Here is a 13359-nt window from a genome sequence, read left to right as displayed (position 1 = left end):
CCGTGGTACAAGAGTTCTCAGAATGCAGTCAGCAAGTGGACACGCCACTCATTCACTTAACATTGCTTCTTTTTCTTTTGAGTGGTGTTGATTTTTATTGCAGTTACTGATTCATGTGCTACTGCTACTACTACTACTACTACTACTACTACTATTATAGCTGCTGCTGCTGCTGCTGCTGCTGGTAGGATGTGTTGGTTTACAGAGATTATCCATCATTATTTCTCGCAATCCTAGTATCAAGTGCGCTACATTAGGGTTACTCATGTAGCTTAGAAAGTTAAGCCTTGTATATTTTTAGACCCGACTCGATTCCTGAACGTGACCTTGAAGCAAAAGTAGCACGTGGGTGAAAACAAAGAGCAAAGCGTGCGTGTGGCAGGAACATTAAGTGGTGCAGGCCTCTCACACCTTGACGATGTAGCTCATGTTGGTGGTGTCCCCAAGATTGGTTTGGTCCAGAGTGTCGCCATTTTAATATTTCCCCTGAGCTTTTCTCACATTCACATCACCTCCATTCTTCGTTTTTATTCTTCCCTTCCGTTCCTTCTTCACTGTGGTCATCTCATTTTTCTTTTTCTCATCGTGTTAGATAATTCGGCAGTGTAGTTTTCTCTCAGAAGTGCTTTCCGCTTCCTTACTTTCTTATTCTCCGTCTTTTCTACTTTTTTCCTCTTTTAGATTTGTCACGCTAGATGTTACAAAAAGTGGTGACTTGCTGCAATGAAAATGGTCACCAGTTTCTCCTCTCTTTTTGTGCCTCCTCTCCTTCCTTCCCCTCCACATAAATGAGGAAGAAAAAGAAATGCGAGTGCTCCAGCTTTGACTTATTTTCTTATTTCGTATTGTTGCCCTGTCTTTTTGTATTATTTTATTTTCCTTTAGTTTTTTTTTATATATATCAGTGGTGTTCATTGTTGTGTGTGGTACTGCTCTCTCTCTCTCTCTCTCTCTCTCTCTCTCTCTCTCTCTCTCTCTCTCTCTCTCTCTCTCTCTCTCTCTCTCTCTCTCTCTCTGCAATAAACTTAGACATTCTCTCTAACTTTGCTTTCTTCCTTTCACAGTTTCCCTCCTCCTCCTCCTCCTCCTCCTCCTCCTCCTCCTCCTCCTCCTCCTCGTCTCAATGTTTCGCCCTTCCTTCCCTTTTTCCTTCTTTTTTTTTTTTTCATCGTCTTCTGCGCCTTCCGTTCATCCTTCCTCGTTTTCTGCAGCTGCTGCTGCTGCTGCTGCCGCCGCCACTGCTGCTGCCGCTGCTGCTGCCGCTGCTGCTGCTGCCGCTGCTGCTGCCGCTGCTGCTGCTGCCGCTGCCGCTGCTGCTGCCGCTGCTGCCGCCGCCGCCGCCGCCTGCGGCACTGCCACTTGTTGTTAGTCATTGGTACAAGTTGGTTGCGTGAATGGAATTCATGTTTGTGTGTTGTTTATCCCTTCGTGCCTCGCCTCGCCGCGTATTGTATTTTATTTCACTTATTTTTTTTTTTTTTTTTTCTCGTTGAAAGGTGTTGCGTTGTGATGAAAGTGTGTAGGTGTGTTTGTGTCTCGACTGGAAAGGTTTTCTTTTTAGTCTTAAAATTGGTCTGCGCCCTCTTTGTTTTACTGCTTCCTGTTTCACTGCCTGAGTAGTTGTGAGAAATTGTTCTGTTTTTTCAGTTCTGTACAGCATCAGCATTGTTACTGGAGGTATTACATCGTGTCCTGTACAGCATCAGCATTGTTACTGGAGGTATTACATCGTGTCCTGTACAGCATCAGCATTGTTACTGGAGGTATTACATCGTGTCTCTTGCAAAAATAAGATAGGAATCGTATTGTATAGAAGATTTAATCATATTTTTAGTAATGATTTCTCATAAAGCTGTGTCCTCCGTCATTAGATATAAAACCCCGCAAAGTCTTATTAGATTTGTACTGGCGGGACTCGGCGTGGCGGCAACGTGTTCACTGCTCTCTACGGAAAGACAGCGGCGCTCCTCTGCTGGTCTTACACTGATGTCATTGTAATAGTGCTCATGTACCTATTTAAATATTTACAAACACACACACACACACACACACACACACACACACACACACACACACACACACACACACACACACACACACACACACACACACACACACACACACACACACACACTGGCAGGCAAGCCAAAACACACACACAGATAGATAGATTGATATTAGATAGATATTTTATTGACCACAGCAAACAGATAATACCAATGGATTGTACATAATGGTATTACTTAATCTACAAGATAATATTAAATTATTATCACTTCCTACTTGTAGTCCATCATCTGTTAGTTACTAGAAGTCTATTATTACAAAATAAAGGAGCTAAACATAAACACTGGAGAAATATCTATTCATAGGACCCTTGTTTATAGAATATATATAAACAATCATATTCATGACATCTACGCACTACTATAATTATCAAATCCTCACTAATCCCACAATCGTGCGAAACATATTAAATACAAGTATAATTTATTACTTCTTTAATATATGGTCAAAATGTTATGAACAATCTTACACATAATCTCTGACGTAAACTGATCCCCAAACAATTGCTCTAAAGTGGAGAACTGGTATTGATCTCTAAGTTGCTGTGTTAACTGACAATCCTGCACTACATGTCTCTCTGTTTGTAACCCTCCACACACACACACAGCCTCTCATTCACCTCCAGTCGACCTCTGTTTTTTTTTTTTATTCCACCTGCCAGTCTCACACGCTAAACTATGTCCACTTACTCGAAATTGTGTGAATGATACTCTATGAATATCATTTACTGCATGCTTCACTGTATATATATGGTGTACCAATAAAGATGGGTTAATATCCTTATATGTTGTGCGTCTTGAGGAGTTACTGTTTACCATGTCATCTTTTAATTTCTTCATTACCAAGCTCAGGTCCGGTACATTCGTGTTGATCATCTCTCTGACGGTCCGGCTGGTTGGAGTGTTAGAGTTCACTGTTATCCTAATTGTGAAGGCTAATGGATCATCATCATATCCTGACCTCTCATGCCACATACTATATAAAAATTTGTGTTGTCTGTGCCTGATTAAGTCCTTGAAAGGTGGATACCCTGACTCCACGTAGCAAATGTCATTACATGTTAGTTTTCTCACTCCTAATGATCTTTTTAGACACCAATTGTACAACTTCACCATCGTTTTCAGATCAGCTCCTATCCAAGATTCACAACCATAAATTAGTGATGACATGAGAGCTGCATCAAATGCACGCTTCTTTATCACAAACGGAATATCATTATTTTTCGTGACATAAGACACAAACTTTAACACATGTGACATCTTATTATTAGCATGGACTTTGACGGCAGAGGTGGTTGAACCATCGCTGGTAAACGGTGACCCTAAATACTCGTACACATATGTGTCACAATGTTCCACCACCAAGTCGCCCACCACCAAAGGTTCACGATCCCTCTCACTGCCGCTTATCACAAAAAAACTTTGTCTTGGATTGGTTAACTTTCATGCCATATTCTGTACAATAATCTTGTAACAAAGATGCCTTTCTCATCATATTTGCCCTCTTTGTCGATAATAGCACCGTATCGTCCATTAGTACAAGTATATGTAGCCATTGTAAAAATCCATCATGTCCACACCCTTCTTTAATTAATCTTATAAGGTCATTAACCAAGATGATAAAAAGTAAACATGAGGTGGGTGATCCTTGCCTCACACCTAGAGTTATTAAGACCACCGCTGTTCCGACCAAGCTTTCTGTCACAGTATACATAGCAATAAGTGCACATAACATAGCTGAGCCACATCCTAATCTTCGTAACACATAAAATAATTTATGTCTAGGTACTCTGTCATAGGCCTGGGAAAAGTCAATGAATGTTACAAATAGAGTTAATTTCCTCCTCCTAGCCATGTCACATAACAACCTGAGAGCCACTGTGTTCTCCACACACCCTCTCTTCTCCTGAGCACCAGCTTGCTCCCTGAAAGGTGTAAACCACTGTCTCAGTCTCGCACACAACACCATGTCGTACACCTTGACAATACTGTTTATTATACTTATTCCCCTATAGTTTCTCGCATCTGTCCTGTCACCCTTCTTAATAATTGGAACTAACTTTGCCCTTGTTCAGGCTAATGGGTAACTACCACAGTACAATATATTATTAAACAAAACACACATATACACAATCATTGTACTGGCAATAATCTAACAATACCGGGTGATACACCATCAGGACCTGAAGCTTGGTCTGGTTTCAATTGCTTCACTTGTTGTTGTATTTCTAATGGGTCAATAGGGTCATCTAACAGGGGTATAGACACATCGGTGGAAAAGTCACATTCAGTAAGTTTCACATTGTCGGGAGGGTTAAAGTTAGTTTCAAAATAATCTTTAAAATCATCATCAGATGGGCACACATTTGAATTATTTTCACCACCAACTTCTCCCTTCCAATTTATAGCCCTCCAGAGTTGCAGATCATCTTTTTTCTCAACCAGTCTTTCCCACCTCTCTAAAGTAGTGTTTTCATCCTGTACGCGGGCTTAAATTCTTTGGGCCTGACACACACACACACACACACACACACACACACACACACACACACACTGTTTTATGTCAAATTCCACTTCTCTTGTTTAATGTTCTTTGCGAATTCTTCTGGGAATTAATTATTAGTTTGTATAGGATTTGTAGAAATTTGTAATGTGTGTGTGTGTGTGTGTGTGTGTGTGTGTGTGTGTGTGTGTGTGTGTGGTCTTTTCCTGTTTATTTGCATACATTTTTTTTTACAATTTCTTGTTTCATTAAGTGTTGTGCATTTTTCAGCTGTCTTTTGATGCATTTGGAGTTTTCTTCGTTCTCATTGTTCATTTAAAGGAAGTGATTGAAATGCAAGAATCTCTCTCTCTCTCTCTCTCTCTCTCTCTCTCTCTCTCTCTCTCTCTCTCTCTCTCTCTCTCTCTCTCTCTCTCTCTCTCTCTCTCTCTCTCTCTCTCTCTCTCTCTCTCTCTCTCTCTCTCTTCTTTTCTTCTTCTCTACCTATCTTTCTTCTTTCTTATCCTTTGTTTTTCCTCTCCTTCCTGTCCTGTGTAGGTTCCCGTCCTTCCTATCTGTCTATATATATCTTTCTTCCCATTGCGCCATCCTTCTTTCTTTTTCTTCCTTCCTACTGAAAATTATTACTTCTGGCAGGTCCCTTGGGAGGAGAGTCTGCGGCCCAACTAATGCCTTGTTTAGGAGATTTCAACCCCATATTCTGCAGGCCTCATTCCCCCTCCTTCCCTCCCTCCCTCCGTCTCCTCAATGTTCCAATCTCCTTCTTCCTCCTCTTCCTTCTCTTCCTTTTCCATCTCCCTTCTCTTGTTCTGAATCTCGGCTCCGTTCCTTCATTTTGTTTTTTTTACCATATTTTTTAGTCCTTTTGCCATGTTTTGCATCTCTATTCGTTGGTTTCTTTTGTATCTTCCCCATTTATCTACGTTATCATTACTTCAACCTCTTCCATCTTCTTCCCGTCTTCTCTTTCCTTTCTTCTCCAGGTTTTGTCCTATTTTTTCATCGTCCCTTCATTTTTTTTTTTTTTTCATGTTCATTTGTTTTCTTTTACATTATTCCATATTTTCGTTTATCATTCGCCTTTGAACTTTTTTCTTTTCTTTTTCTTTTCAGCCCACTTTTTTTTTTTTTCCCACTCTCTCTCCTCTCGACGTTCCACCCAATCATTCTACCGTTTTCCTCTCTCTCTCTTGTCTTGCCTCCTCCAGCCTCCTCCTCTCTGTGGTACTCTTCCTCATCCTTCTTGAGCCTCACAATTCCTCTCTCCTCAGTCTCAGGTCAGGGTTCCTAGTGAACGGACGTGATTAGTGAGCAGTGACCTGACGCTAATATAGCTGGCTAGTGTAGACATGGCGCCTTGTGTTGCTGAGTCGACAGGTTGTGTTAGTTCTCCTGTTCTCGAGGCCTTCGTTGCGAAGGTCTCAGAGGTGGAGGCTGAGTTCCATCGAAGGATCTCGGAGGTGCAGGCTGAGTTTCGTGAGAGGATCTCAGACCTGCAGGCTGAGTTCTGTGAGAGGATCTCAGCACCTGTGGGAGGGTCGTGCCCCACCGTCACCTTACCTAGTAAGGCGACGGAGGAGCAGTGGTCGGTTGTGTGCAGGGGAGCCAAGAGGGTGAAGGTGCTCAGGGCACCTTCCGTGGAGACGAAGAATCCCTTCAATGTGCTGGAGGAGGGGAAGGAGAAGGAGGTGGACAGGGCTGGAGGAGGCAAGAAGGAGGGGGCAGATGCAGTTACCCTGCCCCAAGGTAGAGTGCTTGTGTTTGGTGATAGTCAGGTTAGGCACTTAGATAGTGCGTTCTGTGCTAGGGATAGGAAGCGTAGGTCGAGGGTGTGTTTGCCGGGGGCCGGGATAGGGAAGGTAGCTGATAGGCTAGACACGTGCTTGGAAAAAGATGGGACCAAGCCCATTGTTTTTCTCAGTGCGGGAGGGAATGACCTTGGCAAGGTCAGGAGTGAGGAGCTTATCAGGAGGTTTCGACAGGCTTTGGACAGGATTAGGGAGAAGGGAGGGATCCCCGTGGTATGTGGTGTCTTGCCGAGGAGGGGAGTTGGTGCTGAGTGGCTGTCCAGGGCTATTACAGTGAATCGCAGGCTCGCGAATCATTGTAGGAGTAATGGATGGACGTTCATCGACAACTGGGACCTTTTCTATGGCAGGGACACCTTGTACGCCAGGGATGGAGTGCATTTGTCACGCCAGGGTGTTCGTGTTTTGGCCGAAACACTCGAGCGGGAGGTAACTGCACTCCAGCACTTTTTTCGTTAGTCGGGAGGGAAGAAGGGGTAGTGAGGAGAAGGCAAGGGGCAAATTAGTTAAATCTAGAAAGGAAGCTAGCTTAGGGATGGTGAGAAATAGCTTAAGTGTTTACTACACAAATTGTAGAAGTATTCTGAATAAAATAGACTTGCTTAGAGGAATAGCGAGTGTAGAGAAATTTGATATCATCGCTTTAACTGAAACTTGGTTAGATATGTCAGGAAAAGTATTTAATCCAGAGGTTAAGATAGATGGGTATACAATGTTCTATAAAGATAGAGAAAACAGGAGAGGAGGAGGTGTCGCGTTATACGTTAGGGACACATTACAGTGCTGTATGAACAATAGAATTAAAACAGATAACAAAGCAGAGTCGATATGGGTAGATATTAAGGAAGGATCGCAGTCAGTAGTACTAGGGGTAGTTTACAGACCACCGACCAGTACTGAGGAAATTAACACCTCACTGTGGCAGGAATTAAATAGAGCAGGCAGGTACAGTCAGGTATGTGTGGTAGGAGATTTTAATTTTAGGAATATCGACTGGAGTCTGATTGTGGGTAACAAGGAAGCAGAGGAATTCCTTAAGGTAATTCAGGATAATTTTTTAAAACAGGTAGTCGTAGAACCCACAAGGGGGAATAATATTCTAGATTTAATTCTTACTAACAGGGAGGAAGCAGTCACGCAGGTAGAGGTTGGAGGACAGCTAGGTAACAGTGACCATAGGGAAATTAGGTACAATCTAGAATGGGAAGAAACTGTTAGAAATAAAAACACTAGTAAAATACCTGACTTTAGGAGAGCAGATTTTGAAGAATTAAAAAGGTACCTCCAAGGAGTGGACTGGCAAAGGATGCAGGGTGAGGTCAGGTCAGGGACGGAGTTCAGAGAGATAAGGCAGGATGAGGGAGGTGAGGTGAGGCTCCAGAAGGGAGGAGGAAAGAGGAAGGGGGGAGATAGGTGTGAGTATCTTGGAATGTCAGGTCATGGTGAAATGAGAGAGGTAAGGTCGAGGCGAGTTGATGAGGGAGGGGAGAGGATGGTAGGGAACGAGATGAGGGGTTTAGGTGAAGTAAATGTAGATGAATTGTATAAATATTTCGTAGATAAAGTTCATACAGGTCAATTAGCAAATATCCCATATAAAACAATAAGATCACAAAAAAATGACCCTAAATGGATGACTGCTAGGTTAAAGCATTATATAGGGCGTAAGAGAAGTGTATATAAGAGATTAAAGGCAGGTGAGGAAGTTTTAAGGACACAGTATAATGAATTAGTTAGAACAGTCAGGAAGTTAACGAGGAAAGCTAAGGACAATTATGAATTAAAGGTAGCCAGCCAGGCGAAGACGGACCCCAAGGGATTTTATCAGGTATACAGGACGAAAAATAAGGATACTGTAGGTCCATTAAAGGCAGCAGATGGGGAGCTGGTTAGTTCTGGGGAGGAGATTAGTAAACTTCTGAATGATTATTTTTTAACTGTCTTCACTCAGGAAAACATGCAGGATATGCCAGATAGTGAACAGGTGTTTAGAGCAGATGAGTATGAGAAGCTGACGGATATTTCCATAACTAGGGAGATAGTGGAGCAGGAGATAGATAGGCTAAAAAAGTTCAAGTCACCAGGACCTGATGAAATATATCCCAGAGTACTGAAGGAATGTAAAAAGATTATTAGTGAGCCGTTAGTTTCTGTCTTTAGGAAATCACTGGAGTCGGGTGAGGTACCAGTAATGTGGAGGCAGGCTAATGTAGTACCCATCTTTAAGAAAGGGGATAAAACTTTAGCGTCTAATTATAGACCTGTCAGCTTAACTTCAGTTGTAGGTAAAATGTTAGAGTCAATAATAGCCAGGAACATTAGGGAACATTTAGACAAACATAACTTGATAAATCAGTCACAGCATGGCTTCACGAAGGGGAAGTCTTGCCTGACAAACTTGTTAAGTTTTTACAGTAAGGTGTACGAGGCAGTAGATAATGGTGATAGTTATGATATCTTATATCTGGACTTTAGTAAAGCATTCGACAAGGTGCCCCATCAAAGGCTCCTGAGAAAGGTTAGGGCGCACGGGATAGATGGGAAGGTGTTAGGTTGGATAGGGTCATGGCTTGGTAACAGGCGACAGAGAGTGCTAATAAACGGCTCGAAATCCGAGTGGGGTCATGTCATTAGTGGGGTGCCACAGGGATCAGTATTAGGGCCATTATTATTTCTAATATATATCAATGACTTGGATAGTGGAATTAGTAGCGATGTTAGTAAATTTGCGGATGACACAAAGATAGGTAGATTAATTAGGTCAGAAGCGGATGCCATCGCCTTGCAGACAGACTTAGATAGAATGAATGAATGGACGGATAGATGGCAAATGCAATTTAATATCAATAAATGCAAAGTGCTTAGCGTAGGTAGAGGAAACCCACACAATAGGTACACATTAAACACCCAAACTCTGGTAGGTACAGGGTACGAGAAAGATTTAGGAGTTATAGTTAGCTCTGAACTCCGTCTAGGGAAACAATGCATAGAAGCCAGAAACAAGGCAAATAGGGTACTAGGATTCATTTTTAGGAGTGTTAAAAGTAGAAGGCCGGAAGTAATATTAAAGTTATACTTGGCGCTGGTCAGACCTCATCTAGACTACGCTGTGCAGTTCTGGTCCCCACATTACAGGAAAGATATAGGTCTATTAGAATCAGTACAGAGGAGAATGACTAAAAGGATCCAGGGGATGAGGAGTATTCCTTACGAAGCGAGGTTGAAGCGGTTAAATTTACATTCTCTAGAGAGACGTAGGTTAAGAGGGGACCTGATAGAAGTCTTTAAGTGGTATAGGGGTTATAACAAGGGAGATGTAAGCAAAATTCTTAGGATCAGCAACCAAGGTAGAACAAGAAATAACGGGTTCAAGCTTGAAAAATTTAGGTTTAGGAAGGAGATAGGAAAAAATTGGTTCTCAAATAGAGTGGTAGATGAGTGGAACGGACTCAGTAATCATGTAGTTAGTGCCAGGACACTAGAGAGCTTTAAGAGAAGATTAGACAAGTTTATGGATGGGGATAACAGATGGAAATAGGTAGGAGTGTTTCATACAGGGACTGCCACGTGTAAGCCTGGTCGCTTCTTGCAGCTTCCCTTATTTCTTATGTTCTTATGTTCTTATGTAAGACCCATAATCTCCGTGATTTCCCTTGAACTTTCCCTAACTCCTCTTAAACTTTTCCCCAATGCTCATTACACTTTGATATATTTCCCCTACACTCTTCCCCAAATACCCCCTGACTGGGCCTACGCCCAAAATCCTCATAGATATTTTTATTCTACACTGGATCCCCGCACTAACTTTCCACAGACTTCCTAACACCTTCTGTTCGTTTCCTCTCTCCCTCTTAGTGAGTCCCTATAACTTTTTATTTGTTCCAGACTGGCTCCAAAATTTTCCACAAATTTCCATAAAGGTTTCCCGGGGTTCTTGTGTTCCTTTCCTGCGTGTGGGGGGCGTCCTTCACGTCCCCGGCACATCAAGGGCCTTTCGTGATCCCAGCAGGGCTCGCCATCCTTTTTCCTTGTTCCACACTCGACAAATAAACAGATTTGATGAGTTTCCTTCCTTTATTCGAAGTTAGATCATAGACTTTTTTCTTCTTACTGAAAGATTAGGCATTTTCATATTTTCATATTCGTACATAAGTCATGCAATATTTCAGCTCTTTTTTTTCTTTTTATCATATTTTCTTCACACCTTTTTCTCTCCTGTATGGGAAAATTTGTCTTGCAGTTTTCATTCTTCCTCAGCAATGGAATAAGTAGTTTTGTTTATCATTTTTATTCGTAAATGAGCGATGCATGCTTGTAGCTCTGTAGACCACATTCTACAGAACTACAACGAGGAAGATAAAGGCAAGGAAAGGAGGAATAGAGGCGTGAGTGGCTTGGTGGATGAATGGAAACATGGAAGGAGAGAACGGAGAAGAGGGAAAAAGAGAAGAAGCAGGAGAGTAAATGTGATGGATTAACTCTGAGTGAATGAAGGTCTGCAACGTGATGGAGGGAGGCAAGCGGGAGGGAGGTGGGAGGGGAAGGGAAGGAGGGAGGGAGGAAGAAAGAAGGGGCGGGAGATGAAGAATGAAAGATGGAAGGAAGGGAGAGGGAAGAGAGAAAGACATTCGTCTTATCTTGATGAATTTTAGCTTCATTGGGTGTTGTGAAAGTCTTCAAGAACGTTTTCATGATTCCAGTGGTAAAAAAAAATAAGGTTTTTGCATCATTAATTGAGGAAAAACTGAAAAAAAAACTAATATTAATGATGACTAAAAAATATTCCTTATGAGAGAGCAACGCGTTTCAGAATACTAGACTTTTTATTTTTTATTTATTTTTTTTTACTTTCATATATTTCTTTATTTTCTTCTTGTTTTTTTTTTTTTTTTTGGCTTTACTTATGCTTTTTGACACTTTAATTTTTTGTCTGGTTTCTGTGTCCGATGTTGACGATGATTTATTCCCTGTACAGCGCAGTGTGTCCTTAGTTGTAAGCAGTGACTTACAATATAAGGCACGCATATATTATTCACAATATCACAACGGAAAAAGATGCGACCTTTCTCTCCCTTTCGTTTTCACTGTTACTCTTGGCAATCGAGTTTTATTGTTGCTTCTTTTCATGCCATTGTACGCTGGATATTACCTTGTTTTGTGTTGCTTTATCTCGTTACCTATCATGGTTCCTGCTACTCTCACCCCTTCCCGCCACCACCACTACTTACACCTCCTCCTCTTCCTCCTCCTCCTCCTCCTCCTTCTCTTCCTCCTCCACTGTGCTGTACTCCGTCCTTTTCTCCCTCACATTGTTTTTTTTTTTTTGTCAGTATCTCTTAGTTCAGTAGATATCTATGTTATTTCTTCTTTGCATGTGTGTTTCTAGGTATCTATGTATTTTCCTTTTCTTCATCTTTCTTCCTCCTCTTGTCAAGGTATTTTTTTTTTCTGTGTATTGCTATATATTATTTTTTTTTATTATTATCCGCTCTCTTTTGTTACGTCATTGTGACTTATGTATATGTTTTATGTATTATTATGTATTCCCTCCCTTTTTCTGTCATGGTATCAGTTCTTCTCATGTATCTCTAATGCATTCCTGTATAATCATCATTTCTTTTTCATCTCCATTTTTTTTTTTTTTTACATTCTTCCCTATCTTCATATATCATCGTTATTTCAATCTTTTTTTTCTCTCTTCCAACCTCTTCTTTTCTTCTCTTCTTTCAAGATTCCCCATATTTTTATTCTACAATTTTCTTTTCTCGTCGTATCATAATATCTTCTCCTATGTATTACTACGTATTCTTTCCTATGTATTTCACACTCTTTTCCCTCTAATCTTGGCACCTGCTCTGTCCATGTATTCCCACTTATTCCTACGTGCTTCCCATTTTTCTCCACCTTAATATCTGTCCCTCATATGTATTGCCACTTATTTATGTATTTATTTTTTGTTTATCTTCTAATCTTAGTATCCGCTCTTCCTCTGTTATACTCTTCCTATGTATTCCTATTATTCATATGTATTTCCCATTCTTTTCTCCTCTTTCATAATTCTGGTGTCTGCTCTTCCTATTTATTCTTATTTATTCCTATATGTTCTTCTTTCGTTGACTTGCTCCTCATCCTCCTCCTTGTAATCCTAATTTCTCCTTTTCTTATGTGTTCCTACTGTTCATGTTTATTCCGTTTTTGTTCCCTTTGCTCCCGTTACATTCAGGGACTACAAAACTACGAGTAATTACGTAGTCTGTCTCTCTCTCTCTCTCTCTCTCTCTCTCTCTCTCTCTCTCTCTCTCTCTCTCTCTCTCTCTCTCTCTCTCTCTCTCTCTCTCTCTCTCCGGTCACTCACAAGCTGCAGGTTCACAGGTACACATTTTTTCATCACATTTTCAACTTTACTCGAGTCACCAGCAGCTCGGCACTCTCTCCCGCCGCAGCAGGGATAGAATAATCTACAAAAAATTATATCTGTACTGGAGGGTTCAAAGGGTGGGGGATGGCAGGGAGAAGTAGAAAGAAAAAGGTGGTGGTGGCGGTGCTAGCAGCAGCAGCAGCAGTGGTTGTATTAGAAAAGGAGGAGGAGGAGGAGGAGGAAGAGGAGGAGGAGGAGGAGGAGGAGAAGGGGGAGGAAAAGGAGGAGAAAAAGGAGAAGGAAAAGGAGGAGAAGGAGGAGGAGGAGGAAGAAGAGGAAGAAGAAGAAGAAGAAGAAGATGAAGAAGAAGAAGAACAGGTTGAGGGTTTGGGAGGGAGCAAATAAGGATGAGAAATTTAAATATGCGGTAGAAGAAAGAATTTTTATAACAACAAAAGACGATTTTCTAAAAAAAAAAAACTCGAATTATTCATATATTTGATAATTCTATTCAATTATTTTTTTATATTATTCTTTCTTTATCTTTGGAGCAGCTTTGTTATTTGAAATAAACTGATTTTATCTTCTAGTCATTTCTTGCTTGCTTGCTTGTTATACAGTGTG

General features: G+C 41.2%; 1 protein-coding gene across 5 annotated transcripts in view; it reads left to right on the top strand.

The window, feature by feature from the left end:
• The window catches only part of LOC135089521 (antifreeze protein Maxi-like), a 175091-nt gene that overhangs the window by 121156 nt on the left and 40576 nt on the right, over positions 1-13359 (top strand). For 4 of the 5 annotated variants that reach the window (XR_010261518.1, XM_063985116.1, XM_063985118.1 and 1 more), the window contains exon 3: positions 1212-1364. The exons of the other annotated variant lie outside the window; for it this stretch is intronic. Coding sequence is in view for 3 of the 4 variants with exons in the window: in XM_063985116.1 (XP_063841186.1) it covers positions 1212-1364 (153 nt within the window). In the remaining variant the exon portion in view is untranslated. The remainder of the gene's footprint in view (positions 1-1211; positions 1365-13359) is intronic. 5 annotated transcript variants of the gene reach the window in all.

Source organism: Scylla paramamosain, chromosome 33 (assembly GCF_035594125.1).
Source record: "Scylla paramamosain isolate STU-SP2022 chromosome 33, ASM3559412v1, whole genome shotgun sequence".
Lineage (NCBI taxonomy): Eukaryota > Metazoa > Arthropoda > Malacostraca > Decapoda > Portunidae > Scylla > Scylla paramamosain.
The sequence above is the reverse complement of the archived record's forward strand: the minus strand, read 5'-3'. Positions and strand labels throughout refer to the sequence as shown.